Source organism: Gambusia affinis, linkage group LG03, assembly GCF_019740435.1.
Source record: "Gambusia affinis linkage group LG03, SWU_Gaff_1.0, whole genome shotgun sequence".
Taxonomy (NCBI): domain Eukaryota; kingdom Metazoa; phylum Chordata; class Actinopteri; order Cyprinodontiformes; family Poeciliidae; genus Gambusia; species Gambusia affinis.
In genome coordinates this window covers 9,293,481-9,309,179 of record NC_057870.1, presented here as the reverse complement: position 1 = coordinate 9,309,179, position 15,699 = coordinate 9,293,481, and the positions used below count along the sequence as shown (strand labels likewise).

The 15,699-nt window shown below is 42.2% G+C and overlaps 1 protein-coding gene across 1 annotated transcript; it reads left to right on the top strand.

The window, feature by feature from the left end:
* The first annotated feature begins 2,899 nt into the window (after window positions 1–2,899).
* Window positions 2,900–4,108, top strand: LOC122827887 (LIM/homeobox protein LMX-1.2-like). The gene is made up of 3 exons (XM_044110979.1): window positions 2,900–3,041; window positions 3,383–3,505; window positions 3,918–4,108. The coding sequence occupies exons 2-3, from the start codon at window positions 3,436–3,438 to the stop codon at window positions 4,106–4,108; spliced, it is 261 nt and encodes an 86-aa protein (XP_043966914.1). The 5' UTR covers window positions 2,900–3,041; window positions 3,383–3,435.
* Window positions 4,109–15,699: the final 11,591 nt, after the last annotated feature.

The following is a 15,699-nucleotide window of genomic DNA, read 5'->3' as shown; positions in this document are numbered from 1 at the left end:
AAAAAAAAAAAAAAAAAAAAAAACATCATTTCTGTTTGAAAAACTCCTTTTTGCTGATAAAGATTGCAACTTGAACACGTTTCGAAATAATTTGGGGCTATATTTTAATATTTTTTAAATTATTATTCATGTAAGCGACCTCCCATTAGCAATCAAAGTTAGAATAAAATAACAATTAGACGACGCAAGAAGTCCTTATCCTAAAACCACTTAACGCGCTTTCTTTCAAACTTTGTAAAAAGTTTTACCTCCCATTCGCACGAGGGAACTCTGTTTTCTGATTTCCATGTTCTTTTTTTTTTTTTTTTTTTTTTACGGCGTTACAAAAAAAATGCAAGTGAAAGGACAGCAGACCGCCTGCAGGAATCAATCTGGGTCATTCTGATCTTTTTTTTTTTTTTTTTTTTTTTGAAAAGCCGTGTTAGCATAATGGTCCCTTACCTTTCCGATGGATGCAACAGTTCTGCTGACTTTAAAGTAAATTGCTTGCTTTCCGTGCTGCACACCTGCTGCTACAGTTTTTTTTTTCTTTCTCTCTCTCTACCTCTCTGTCCCATAAGGCGAGGGAGGGCTCGTCATGCAGAGGCTCATTAAAACACCGCAGGCTGAAAGTTGGCGGATTGATTTATTGAATGCATGTTTGATGTCCTCATTCACAGAGGTGACCCCATCCGATGACTGCTGTGTTGGACATTAGAGGGGATCAGGGTTGGGAGTGAGGGGGCAAAATTCATATGTCTTTAAAAAAAAAATAGAAAGAACGAAGGAAAACAGAACTATCGATTATGTTCTATTGATAGAGTTTAGCTCATAATGCTGCTTAGTGGTGAGATAATCCAATATAGTGTGAGACGGAGGTAATTGACCCCATGCTGATGGAGGCGCTGGAAATAGAAGGAAACTAGAGGTGGAGCCTCGCGCAGGATGTTTTCATGGGGGATCAGAAATAATGAAATAATAATCATTTCTTGTCTATTTGTAGATATTTTTTTTGTGAAGGTTGATCAAAAACACCTTACTAAATATATATATATATATATTCTTGCTGTACTTCAGATAAATGCAGTTCTCTCTTTGAACGGCAGAGGGCAACGACAACAATCCCCAACCTCCTGATTTCCAAACTGGACTACAGGGTCATCATCGCCTCGAAGGAGCGCAGAGAGCAGCAAGCGGAGGCCTTGGGAATGGATGCAGAATTGAATGCAAAAAACAAACAAACAAACAAAAAAAACTCTCCAAATAGTTGCGTTATTTAAATTAATAAAATTTAAACTCACTAATTTATTTTAGTTCGATTTTTTATTTAATAGCAACAAATGTTTTTTTTTTTTTAAAACGAAATCCCATGTCACCCATTCCTGTCGACAGACTTAAAAAAACACACCCACAAAAACAAAACAAATAAACAAACAAAAAAAAAAAAACGGTAGGAGCAGCACATATGAACACAATAACTTCTTCTACCCATACATATGGCCTGCTCCTCAATTTAGATAGGCTACATTCACATCCAAGAACGTCTCTCGCGGCTGCTGCCAAGCTGCATGATCAACTAAAGTAGATTAGCGAATCGAAACGACACGCAAAAACACAAAAGGTCCATCGCCGAGTCAAAATTATAGGTCAGGAGAGGAACCTAGATCCTATCAAACTTCCCAGTCTGATTCTGAGCAACAACAACAACAACAACAACAACAAAACCGATTCATTTTGATGAAATTTGAAAGGTTATTCGGGGATGTGCATATATAATACGGTGATATCCACTCTTGACTGTGACCAGCCTCGGCAGAAAAACCTTTCATTCCATGTATACAGGCCTCATTGCTCAGCAGGGTGATCATCAACATCCACACCACAGATCCTGTGTGAAGGTCTTCACTTCATGACTCAGGAAAACCAACTTTATTAAATCAGTTTACAGCCACCAAGTTTATGTTCAATGTAAGAAATGAATAGTTATTATTATTATTATTATTATTATTATTGCTGGTGTCTCCCTGCACTGGTTGAGCGAAAGCTGGCCAGCCGAGGTGGCAGAGGCCACTTCAGTGGCTGACACGGCGCTGTTATCACCCCTGATCGCCAGGTGCATCGGCTGAAAGGGAGCAGCAGCGTCCACCAGAGACAATACACAAAAGAGCCTGTGATGCTCCAAAACACACGCACACACACACGCGCGCACGCATACACACACACACACACACACACACGCACGCACACGCACACACACACACACACACGCACGCACGCACACACACGCACACACACACAGCACGCATACTCACAGCCTAGTTCGGAATTCTGTGCACAGAAAAGACCAAAACTCCCCCTTCATTTATTTATTTATTTATTTATTTATTTATTTATTTATTTATTTTTCACGTCTTGCTTTATTTTTCTTTTTTTTATTATTATTACAATTTCACGTTTTAATCTTGGTGCATGCAATTTTCAGTTAGTATTTTTCTGTTATTATTATTATTATTATTATTATTATTATTATTATTATTATTATTATTATTATTATTATTATTATTATTATTATTATTATTATTAGTGATTTTACCCCCCCTCCCCTCTGTGCTGTTACCGGACAGTGCAGAGCGCGCTGCATTCTGCTCCAATAGAGCCCCAATGGCAGTGAATGGAGGGAATGGAGGAGGGAAAAAAAAAAGTGTAGCCATGCATGCAGGAGTGGGAGGATCTTTGCTCGCTTCAATCTTGATCTCAGACTTTTGCAGCGACGGGGGCACAAGCAGCCAACCGTCTCTGTTACTTCCAAAGAGTTACTGCCGGGACATCTGCCTGTACGGGCTGTGCTATCTCTGGATTTGGTGTCAACTTTTAACCATTTTTTTTTTTTTTTTTTTTTTTTTTTTTTACCATTATTAGTATTATTCTTTCCTCCTCTTTGGTGAGGCTGTCACTCGGTGAAGTCATTCTGTTGCGGCTGCCTCCTCTCTTTTTTTGTTCACCCCCCCGTCGGCTTTGGGGAGGAGAAGATAAAGCTTCCTCGGGTCCTCTAATCATAACAGGTGACTGTCCAGAGTTTTCCCATGTTTGTTTGGTGCTCTTCCCTGACGCATCAGGGATTCACGCTTCCGGCTTAGACTGCCTTATTGGCGAGCATCAGAAAAAGTCGTCGTTTCTCCCCCTCCCTGCCTCTTCTTCGCTTTATCTGTATCTTTTTTGCGACGCACGGCTAGTTTTGCGCGTCGCACGGAGTTTCCAGCAGGTTTCTCAGCTCGCCAAAGTCTTCCAGACAGCTTTGGACAAGCCGGGATTTTTTTCCCCCTTCTTCTTCTTCGTGTTTTTTTTTTTTTTTATCCTCCCCCTGTCAGCTCTCACCCCCATTTTCTTATGGATATCGCAACAGGTCTGGTGTCGCTGGAGCGCCTATCCGCGGGAGAACGGTCCGAGACGCGCATCATGCTGGACGGCATAAAAATCGAAGATCACCCGCTGCGATCGGGACAAGCCACGCTGGGAGTCATGCTCGGTGAGTGCCACGCATTTCTACAAAGCCGAGCACAAACCCGCATGCAGCCAGATGTTGGATTATTTGACTTTATTTTATTATTTGCATTCGTGCATTTATTTATTTATTTACATTTCACAACAATGCAAATAATTAAAAAAAAAGAAAAGAAGAAGAAAGGTTTGTGGAAGCAAATGGAGGAAATGATGGCGAGTGTAGTCCTTATTCTAGTTTGAATGATTCTTAAGGCGGTAATTATCCCAGGCCTTATTGAATGGAAGAATAACAACAACAACAACAACAACAACAACAACAACAACAAATGTTTATCACATTTAATTTTTAATTTAAACGCATTGTAATAATCGGTAGTGCTTCCCGTGTGATCAGGCGCTGCAGACCTTGACTCAGGCCTTTCCCTCTGTTCCTCCAGGCTCCGAGTGTCACCACAGATCCGTGTGTGAGGGCTGCCAGCGGCCCATCTCCGACCGCTTCCTGATGAGGGTCAACGACTCCTCATGGCACGAAGAGTGTTTGCAGTGCACCGTGTGTCAACAGCCCCTCACCACCAGCTGTTACTTCAGAGAGAGGAAACTTTACTGCAAACACGACTACCAACAGTAAGCACAATGTCCGAGGAGGAGAAAGAATTTCCTTTTGTTTTGTTTTGGTCCTTTTCTCTTTTTCCTTTTTCCTCCACTTATATATATATGTATAGAAACGTTGTTCTTTGCGTTGTTGAGTGGGTGTGCAGTGATCAGTGATTCTACAGAAAATAGCTTTTGGCTGGCCTGAAGGCCCTCAGCGGGTCTCACGCATCCGAGGGCAGTTGATAATAAAGTTTCGAGAATATTATTATTATTATTATTATTATTATTATTATTATTATTATTATTATTATTATTATTATTATTATTATTATTATTATAAGTAAAACAGCAACATCTTAAATGCAAGTGATTTTTTGATTCGATTTAGACATGGAGCAGTTGTGCATCTCGATCAACAGCCCCAGTAACCCACGGTGTTTCCACAGTCGCCTCTGCACTCTGCAGCGCTTAAAAATGCAGCTTGATCTGGCTCGAGTCCGAAAATCCGGAGGCGTAAAAAGTCGGTTTTTATTCCGCTCCCTGACGCTTGTTTTCGGGTTGAATCATGTGGCGTTTCCCCGTCAACCTCAGAGCCCCTTTTTAAATAATACCAAAGATGGAAAACACTCTCAGTAGGTTTCTGCGAGCCCACAGCGCTCTTAGATTTATTTCTCCATCAGTCCATATTAGGTTCTCTCTGTAAATCATTTAGCGCTGATATGCCTTTAATATTAAAATTTCTTTCCCTTATTTGATTATGGCGACCTAATGCCATATCCTATTACTTTTACTTGATTTACATTCTGCGTATTATTTTCTATTTACGCAGTTATTTGTAAACTTGTTTATTTTTACTTATTTTAAATTTATCTTTCTTTTATTGCACATTTATATATTTGTTATTACACATGAATTATATGTATTTTAATGGAGCTAAGGAATATTCCGTGCAATTATTCGAGGTGCGCCGGAAGACTAATGTGCCTGTTTAAGTCACCTGTACCGATTTAGATTCGTGCAATTTGCGCATGTGCGAATAATGCACGCATGTACGCAAATATAAATGCTTTAGAAGCATGGAATTGGTTTTAATACAAAAATTACACAATACACACACACAATAATAATAATAATAATAATAATAATAATAATAATAATATTATTATTATTATTATTATTATTATTATTATTATTATTATTATTATTATTATTAATATTATTACCACTAATCCTACAACTACTATTATTATACACTCACTGAATATTTTTTATCTATTACTATTAGTACTATTTCAAAATATTAGCAATTTAAAAAACCAACAAAAGAAAAAAAAAAAACAAAAAAAAAACTTAGTGCTATCTTCTAATTTAAACCTATTCCAGCAAGAGGTAATAATGAAAACTAAATTGGTATTTCCTGAAAATAATAATTAAAAAGATACATATATACATATATATCTTAACAATCCCCATAAGGCTGATGGAGTTAGCGTCATGATTAAATTATCTAACAGACTTAAAGAAATGCAGTGGCTATAAGTGCAGCAGGGCCGCTCCCCGGCCTGTGCAGACCCCGGGGTGCCCCAGTGTTTCTAATTGCATGAGCGCTTTTCATGCTTGTCACAGAATTTCCAGCTTTTTGTGTCCGACCCTTTTAACCAATTCTCCCTCCATTACCGGGACATCACGGCTCTCTGCTAGACACCTTGCAAAGCGACAAAGAGTTACATCTATTGGCATGCGTGACATTCACCCCGCTCTGGGACGGCGGTGTAGTCGGCTGGTGACAATGGAAAAAAAAAAAAATTCAGAGCAGTAACCCGGGGATACCAGAGTCACGGCGTCACGGCCCAGAGGTGGCTGGAAGCTGAGACAGAAGGATCTCTTTCTCTCCTACTTGTTGCGGCATTCTGTTCCCGTTTGAAGTTTGGTCGTTTGCAAAAATAAAAAATAAAAAAACCTAAAAAGAGTTGACAGAAATGCAAATACTAGAATACAGCCTGAGTAACTCTGACTTCTAAATATTCATCTTTCTATACATTTTTTTTTTACCTTCTTATGCTCTTTAGAAATCACATTTGGAATAAAAGCGTCTGTATCCCTAACTATCATTTCCCGGTTTGCTGCTTTGAATGCTGTGAGCAGGCTCAGCTAAGCACGCCATCCGGCTCCCGCGCTCTATAATATTCATCACATCTTCAAGACATAAAAGAGCTGCCAGGTCGCTCTCTCACACCAGCACAGGTATATCTTTTTTTCCATGTTTATTTCGTTTTCGCTGATGCGATACTTAAAGATGTAATTGGCACCTTTTTGACTTTTATGACAGCCATTTAAGATGCATTTGTCAGCCCACAAACTGCTTTGGGCTGTGAAGAGAGCTCCAACCCCTTACAGAGGACTTTGTGCCTAATTACATTCCTACAGCAACTGATTCATGCCCCGTAATCAGCGCTCACTAGCTATAATAAATCAAGGCATTGGCAAGTGCCCCCCAACCCCTCTTTTTTTTTCTCTTTTTTTGCACCTTTTTAACAGGTTTAAGTGCAGAAAGGGGAAAACATTTGTGCTCTATTGTTATTAAACATAAACAAACCCAGCTTTAAAATATCTTGACCCTATCTTGCTACAATATTGTAACAAATTGCTTTGCATTACTCCCTTTTCTCTGTTTTTTTTTTTTTTTTTGCCCTGGATTTTTTTTTTTAATCTAAAAAACAAAGAAAATTTGCAATTTCCGTCCGGGAGCAGGATCCGACACGTCCGAAACGGGTAGAAGTACAACTACTCAGTTAAACCCGTGTCAGAATATCTGCGCGGAGAATCGTGGAGCAGAATTTAGTGAGAAAATGCAAGGCCGATCATGAAAGGCTAGTAGCTGAGGCTGTCAGTCGGTTGACAGCCGTAGCCGTAGAGGAGGAACAAGCTCGAACGAGACGAGCGGTATGTAAAAGGCAGAGTGGAATTACACCATTCCAGGAGAGTTTGTTGTGCCCTGGTGTTTGGGAGGTCAATTATACATCATTAGAAAGAGGGAGATCTTCCACCCTTCAACCCTTCTCCCCCCCAGACACACACACCCCACAGGGATTTTTTTTTTTTCCTCTAACCAAGCAGATGCTTTGAAGGGAGCCACGTAATAAGGGCCTTTCACTCGACCCGAGTGTTGGACAACACCCCTCTCTAATGGACTGCCTTGTTAGAAAGTGCCACAGGCTCTACCTGGAAAACATAACAGTTAGCAACTATATTTTACACCCTGCCGCCTTGTTATTGTGGGCGTCCTGTTGATGCATTACAGAGGGGTGTTTTTTTGTTGTTGTTATTATTATTATTATTATTATTTTTCAATATTAATACGTTTGAGTGTATGCCAGTGGGAGCACATTTTAAATATTTTTATTTGTTGTTCAAAAAGGTTCAACAAGCAGATTTTTCTTCAAGCTCCCATGCTGTAAGCAAACCCCCTGCCCCAAAATAAACAACAACAACAAAAAAAAAAAAAAACAGAAAAAAAAAAAAATCCAGGTCACGGCAGCGTGAGCAGTAGGAAAACACAGCAGTGATGAAGCCATAAAAAAAAAAAAAAAAAAAAAAAAAAAAAGAAGCGGCGCTCCCAGATCCTGTCTCGCCTCCCAGTGTTTTGTGCAGCAGGATCCCCCCGGTGTGCTGAGTGGTGCTTTTTTTTTTTTTTTTTTTTTTTTCCAGAACAGTTTGCAGTGCCCTCCTGTGAAATTGTTGTTTTTTAATTAGCCGTGCTCGGGACGCTGCCGCAGAATGTGTGTGTGTAAGTGTGTGTCCGGGTGTGCAGGATAGATGCTGACGGCTTGGTTTCTGTGTTGGCTCGTCTTGTGTGTGTGTGTGTGTGTGTAGTGTGTGTGGTGTTTTACTCACTCCAGGACACTCCCGCGTCGCTCGGCGCTGTTAGAGCACCTATATGCAAGCTAAGAATAAAAAGCAACAAAAGAAAAAGGGAAAACACAGGGATCCAGTCAGTGTTGTGGTTGAGGTTTTATACTCAGCTGAGGAGTTTTACGCTTAATTAAAGATGCTCCTCAACCTGCCGAGTGTGGAGCTTCCTTTCCAGGATCGTTTTCTCACGTTTAGCGCTACCTTTTTTTCCCGCCCTCCTTCTTCTAGCTTTAAATCTCCCTTTCAAAATAAAACACGATAATAAGGCGTTTTTAGCTTCCTGTTCTTGGGCAAATAAATCAAGACCTCTGCAGAGAGATAAATCTCACATTGGAAACACAAAGGCAGATGATATTGCTTTGGCTTGCTGGGATTTTTTTTATTTATTTTTTTTATAGTGGCTCGGCGAGTAGCGGGCTGAAGCTGGCCCTGTTCTTCAGTAAGGAAGTATTGGGTTTTATGTCAACACGGCTCGGCCTGTCCCAGCAGCACACTAGGATGCATCATCTGTCATCTCACGGCTTGCTAACCATGCCCCCCCCTCACACACTCCTCCCTCCCGACACATTAAGAGCCATTAAAGACCTGTTGGGGTGTGTATATATTTGCATCGCTGCAACATCATCTTGGGTTCCCAATTTTTTCTCTCTCTCTCTCTCTCTCTCTCCTTCATCTACTTTCCAAAAGTGGAATCTTTAAGGTGATATTTGTTCTTTTTCTAAGTGCCTTGCAAAAGTATTTGCACCCTTTGAACTTATCACTCTGTCACGGACTTCTGTGTTCGGTTTTCTTCAGAAGTCCCTAATTAGTAAATAGAGTTCAGCTGTGTGTGGTTTAGTCTATGCTGTGAAGACATCTGAGGTTTGTTAGGGAACATCGGTGGACAAACAGCATCCAGAAGAACACAGCAGACGGGCCGGGGAGAAAGCTGTGGAGAGGCTGACAAAGCATAATAATATAGTAGTAGGGGAGAGCGATATGGACTTTGGAATTTTAGCGTGATATTTTGTGGTCCGATAAAGATTAAGATTAAAGGAAAAGTATTTATTCCTTATTTTTTATGTAACTGTATGGCTGTGAATGCATGGCATTCATAGCACCATAAACACAAATATCGTTCTTGTAAATATTCCCATTTTATTTAAGCTCCTTCATGACGCCACTTTCTTTAAAAAAAAAAGGAGCGATTCACATCACTAAAGTGCACACATTAGCAGCGTTTAATCATATTTTTGAATTTACAGAAACCTATGGATGCTTTCGTGGAACAAAAAGTGACGAAAACAGCAAAAGTAACATTTCTGACTTTGTTGTTAGTGTTTATTTTATTATTAATATTTTAACATCAAATACTGAAATTAATTATGACAATGACAAAGCCGACTTCTTTATCGTGACAAGAAATGTTTGAGTTTGAGTTTGACTTTATTGAATGTAGTGTAATGAAAGGATATATACAAGCAAAATACATTTAAAACAAAAGCAGAGAAAACAAAAGAAGAGAAGCAGTAAAGTATATTTACACGTTCGAATGAGTGGTTAGAAGTATAAAATTATTTCAACGATAAATGATAAACGAACCAGCCAAGAGACACTGGATGACTGTGAAGATCCACAGCTCTTCCTTACACCACAAATAACCCTGAACAAACCACTGTGTTAAAGTAAAACAAGGTGTTAGCAGCATTATGCTGGGGTTAATCCTTCAGCGGGAGATGACCTGAGATTAAGAGAACATGGATGAAGCTAAACACATGCTAGTTCTTGACATTGGAGTGGATGGTCAACTTCCATCGCAATGCAGAAACCTGCAGTCAGAGCTACAACGTAGCATGGTTCGGATCAAAGGATATGCATGTGTCAGAATGGTCTAGTCAAAGTTCCGACCTAAATCTGAAGGCGACTCTGCGGAAAGATTTTGAAAGATCCCATCCACTGCAGACAAGCTGGAGCTCTTTTAAGAAAAAGAGAAAAACGGGCAGATTGCCCGAACGTCTCTGAGCCGTAATTGTTTCAAAAAGGCAGTTTTTATGAGTACAACCAGGCACTACTTAATGTTGGTCCATCATGTAAAATCGCAATAGAATATATCGTAACATCAGGTTACGATATAAAATGTGGAAAGAGGTAATCTACGAACACTTCTTCTGAAAAGTTCAATACTTGAAGTCTTGTCGCATTTGAGCGAAGCTGCTTTTATTGCAAGGAAACAGTCTGCCGCATTTCTGGATCCAGTGGTATTCTTGATGCCGCAAATAGATCATAAAATAAGACCCAGAGGTGATTCAATTAAGATGTCTTTTTTGTGCACAGATACAGTTCTCCTACTGTGTGTTTCAGTGGTAATGACTGGGTACTAGGTGTGCATGCCAAGACATTGCAGGGAGAGCAAAGAGAGAGTGGTTTGAAACTCTGAGCTCTTCTCAGGACACTTCGGGAAGCCACGGTAATGCCCATCACCACTCTAGAGGCCAGGCCGGTGGCTCGGGATGTGGAAAGAGGGCTCTGTGGCTTTGTGTGGTGGCGGGGGGAGCTGTTGTGCAGCTGAGGAGAAGGATCTACCCGGTGTGCTCACATTACACTGCATGGTAGCGGAGGGCTGCAGAGGAACTCAAGCATGCAATTTGTTGGTAGCCACAATTTAACCTCATCTCCTAAAGCCGGCTGTTAGGCAGCCAGTGGGACATGTCAGTCAACCGGGAACGCTGATCAGCAACGGCAGAGAGAGACACAGAGAGGGAGGGAACGAGACGGAGGGAGAAAGAAAAGCCCTCAGTTCGGCAAAGCAGTGATTTTTTATTTTTATTTTTTTTTTATTGCTGGCTCTGAAATCCTCACAGGCCTTCAGGTTTATTTTCCCAGCATGACGGCTCTTCATAACAAAAAAAACAGGGCAACCGCAAGCCATTAAATGCAATTTACAAATTAGATTTTTTGGCCAAATCTGTGAAATCCTATAATAGTCTTTTTTTCAAAGCAACCGGTTGAGGGGAATACACCTACTCAGCAAATGTTTTTTTTTTTGTTTTTTTTTTCAGTTTAGATTTCACTCAAATCCGGTTGCATTATTTTTGCTGCTGTGAAATTATTCAATCAGAACGTCACTTCTTCGGCCGGCTAATTTATTCCCGCACGTTTGCAGTTTTGTTCCTGGCGATATTTCCGATCAGTTTGTCTCGCCTGCGCCGTCTGGAATGAGCCCCCACTTGTTTCTTCGGTGCAGCCCGATCGAACGCGCATGAGAAATTGAGAAGGGGCCTCTGCTGCTGGCTCGTGGTGCGGCTCCTGGCCCCAACTGTGTATATGTGATCCCCCCTCTGGAATGTTTTTCCAACACGTAGGCTTTTCACAGATACACAAGAGGGTACTGGCACGGCGGTGGCAAGTGCTGCGTTCAGACTGTTGTGTGCCCAAGGCTTACTCTCGCACTCACGCCACACATTCTAGCTGTGCATGCGAATGGGCAGAGCAGTGTGTTTGTCTACACTCAGCCCAGGTTTTAGTGAGGGTGTGGGCACGCCGCTGCATGCATGCACGCTTGCTTCCTCTCCTTTCTTTGTCTCTAAATTCAGCTCTTTTCCACCGCCTCGCATTGCAAGATGGAAGACGCGGCTCATCCTCATTGCTGCTTGTTATATTTAGCTGCTGGCTTGCTGCTTTTTTTTTTTTTTTTGCACAAATACGTCATTTCTTTCTTTCTCTCCTTCAAAAAACAACAGCAACAACAAAAAAATCCTTTAATCTTCATCAAATCAGATTAGCCTCCAAATGCTGGTATTCCTGCCCAAAGTGACTGACAGAGATTTGCACTTTTATCATTAAGTGTGACAGTAAGCCGGTCAGAAGCTTTGTCTTGAATAGAGGGCTCTGACGGAAACGGGGGCTCCTAATCCTTTTATTTATGTCAGACCCAGAAAGAGGGAAAGAATGGGGCCCAGGGTGGGTTGGGGCCGTAGAATGTCGCGGCCCTTAGTCGCCTCTAGACCTGGCCTCCACAGCCAAGTGAGCATGAGAGTCGTCCTATGTGGTCCCAGCCCTCCAACGGCAACAGTCGCTCATGTTTTTCTTGCACCGACAACACGGTGTGTTTAAATGTTAAACCATTTCAGGGTGCAGACAGTTTCTTCGCATATTTGGGGAAAACCGCTCACACAGGGTCGTTCCACAGTGTGTGTACCTGTTCACGGTCAACCAAGCTATGGGTGTTGCAGTGATAAGGGGCTCGGGGTCCAGGATGAGATTAATAAAATTTGCCGCTTCCCTGGTCGAGGTCCAACGTGGGGCTTTTGTCTGCGGCTCACCACCGGGTTGTGGGGCTTCGGCCCCTTTTGTGCGTGTACCCCTCCTGGTAATCCAGCTCCAGCGGGAGTCCCCCGGGGCACTTTATTTACTCATTCAACTGTTTGGAAGTCTGTTAGACTGCAGATCAGATGCAGTGAGACCAATGTGATTACTTTAACCCGCACTTGCAGATTCCCGGCCTGGCATTTCTGCTCACCATGAGCCGGTGGGGGTCAGCGGGCGACCAGGGTGCGGGGGGGAGGGGGGTCTCCACGTAGGCTCTGTCTGTCCCTGGTCGGAAATCTTCGCTGTTTAGACGGGGAGGTTTATTTATTCTGTGAGTGACCTTAATACTCACCTTTATGCATAAGAATGAGTTTGATAACGTTTGAAAGTATCACTGTTTAACAGTTTTACTGGAAAAAGTAAAATATGTGAGTAGCTGATATCAAAACAGAAGCACAACAAGCATTTCTGTTGCTGCAAAAGCAGTATAGCATATTTATTATAACAGATGAAATAGTGTTATTTCTAACATTGGTCTATTGTAATAATAATAAGTGGTTATTATGCTGGTTAATAAGGCTGGTATCTGCTTAGATATCAGCTGTATAGCCACTTTTCCCAGCTTCTCAGTAAGGAATCTAGCTATTGGCTGTCCTAAAAGTCCCCAAAAGTTGGTAAATGACATCTTCACGTAATTTACATGATTTGTAAACTGCATGTAATTGTAATAGCACCTGTAGCAGAGATGACAGGTGCAGTTGGAGATATAAAAATTTAATAAGGAGTATCCTAGATATGTTCCGAAGTTCAAATTCAATTCTTTGTCGATTATTTTTCAGTTTCGTGTCTGGCTTCTCTTTTAACCTATTAGTTCACTTAAGAAGCCACGGTACAACATATTTAATTTGATATTTCCTTGTATACACTCTGCGTTAGCGATCTAAATCGACCTTGTCCGAGCACAATTCCTTTGCAGTGTGTTTACATTGGAAGGAGGGCGGTCATCTCCTGATGCTGCTGTCGCATCAGGAGATGATGCTACAATAGCAGTCCCAGGCTAGGTGGTCTGTGATTGCTTTGGGATGACTCTGCAAGTCTCCCGTAGCACCAGAAAAAGATGCTAACAGGGTTTGAATACTTATTAGATACATAGCGGGAAAGTGATGTTTGATGCTTTCCAGCAGCAGTTTTAAAACACAGTTACCTTTTACCTTAAGCAGAGATTCTCTCAGTTTCCATAGAAACTTAACTGCGGAAAATGTTTCTGTGTCTCTTTTGAGTAAGGGAATAGTACACTAGCCTTCTTTCAGCCAGCTGACTAGCAGTGGGCGGCAATCATTGGAGGAGGGACAGACCTATTTCTTACTAAATATTGTATTCCGTTGATGTCCTTTCATGTCAAAGTGAAGTGTTTGACGTTGCACTGACAGAATCTGGTGGCTTCCCTAATTTCTTTCACTTGCTACATCATAATTCAGCACTATAGCAAATGTGGTGTCAACATCTATGTTTTATTGCAAACAATGAAGTGGATTTGGTTATCCATCCATCAACATAAACCCAGAGCTATGTATTTGGGGCTAACCCCCATGTTAAACCACTGCAGGCTGTCAGGCTCTCTGAATTTACTCACCACCCCTTCCCCTTAGCGCGTCCTGGGAATATGTTTGGGATCAGCTGCCAGGAGCAGCATCAGTGCAGCAGGAGCTCCCCTAAAACTCTCTGTTTAGAACCAGCTGCTGATTGGCGATGGCTGCCTTGGCAAGGAAAAAAAAAAAAAAACCCGTATGAAAACAGTGCAGATTGGATTTCTGCGCGCCTGACTCCCTCCTGTCCTCTCTGACCGGCCCCCCCACGGCAAGCCAGCGTGATTTGTGCATGAGGTCCCGTGACCCATGGAAGCTTCAAAAAGCAGCGAGGGGAAATATTTGGATGATCCTGATGGGGGAGTGGAGACGTTGGAGGGAGGGAGGCAGAGACGACGGGGGCTTTGGTTGAGAGCTGGGGTCCGTGCTGCGTAAGGCGAGGCAGATGTGGAGGATCTGCAGTGCAGCAGCGATGACAGGGAGGTGTGTGCCGAGATGACAGTCCTCTCTGGACTCCCAGCTCTCCCACCCAGGTACCACCACCCCAGATGCCCCCAGGGAAGCAGACGTCCCCCGTCAGAGGGGGTGAAAGAGTTGCAGCAACTGCAATAGCAGAGGTGTTTATTTTATTTTATTTTATTTTTTTACATCGGGTATGATATTGATCGTCTGTATACCCCACCCCTCTGCTGCTCCCCCTCTCCTCTTCTCTTTACCTTTCCTCTGCAGGCTGGATATTAATATTTCCCAGAAAGCTGCAGCAATATGTCTTCTTGGGAAATTCCACGTCTCCCGAACGCTGCAAAATGATCTGGTGTCTATGAAGAGGATGGATAAGGGGATAAAAACGTTGACATTCTTTTTTCCTTTGTCTATATGTGATTTCATAGAGCTGTCTGAATAGAAAAATCTATACTTTTGCCTTGATAAGAAAAATTGGTTGCTGCAGGTGAAGGCCGAGCCGTTTGCACTATTTATCAAAGTTTTCCTCCCTCCCCCCCCCAGCCTAAAGCACGGCGTCACTGGAAATCCCTTTTGAACTTAAAACCTCAATAATAAGCTGAGGTTTGATGCAAACTGAAGCTTAGCTGGTAAAAGGAGAAAATGTGGCATTAGCTAACTGTAATCATTCTTGTTGCTGCCTCCTTCTCTGTGTGGGTGGGGTTAACTGCCCCCCCCCACCCCCACCCTCCTTTACCCCCACCTTCTGGGGGGGAGAATGTCGGCTCGAAGACTGGCCCCAAAGGCCACCGGCGGGGGGCTGTCCCAGCCTCAGGCCGCAGCTGCGCTCTGACACTGGAGCTCTATCGCGGCGTTGGGATCCCAGCTGGAAGAACATCTCTGGCTCTACGCGGAGCCGTCTCTCAGCATGCAGCCGGGCTCACCGCTGGCCTCTGAGCCTCCAGCATTCATCACTCCACTGAGCTCCGGTTCAGACGGCGTTATTTACACACTCTATGGTTCTTCAAGGGCCGTGTCCGAGCCGTGGGTGTAACAAGATCTCATGGTTTGGGACCTTGCGATATTGAAACGCGACAATATTTCTCGTCCACCTCATGCGAATTTTGGGTTTGTTCACCTCACCACCTCATCTTACCCACATTTTATACCAACGCATTTAGTCCATTTTTTTCTTCCATTTGGTACTGATAAACAAACAATCCCTATTTACTAAAGAAATTGTGTATCATTTGGCTTTTTATTGTAATTAAGTATTTTCATAAACTATGAAAATATATGATTACACACACACATAATCATATATTTTCGTATAAATACATATTATTAAATACCCGGTTGTTCTGTTGTTGCCCTGTTGTGTTGATAGTCGGCTAAAAAG

Coding starts and splice junctions, on each gene's coding strand:
- LOC122827887 (XM_044110979.1), top strand. CDS start 3,436: ATGCTGGACGGCATAAAAATCGAAGATCACCCGCTGCGATCGGGACAA. Junction 3,506..3,917: donor CACGCTGGGAGTCATGCTCG/GTGAGTGCCACG, acceptor CTGTTCCTCCAG/GCTCCGAGTGTCACCACAGA.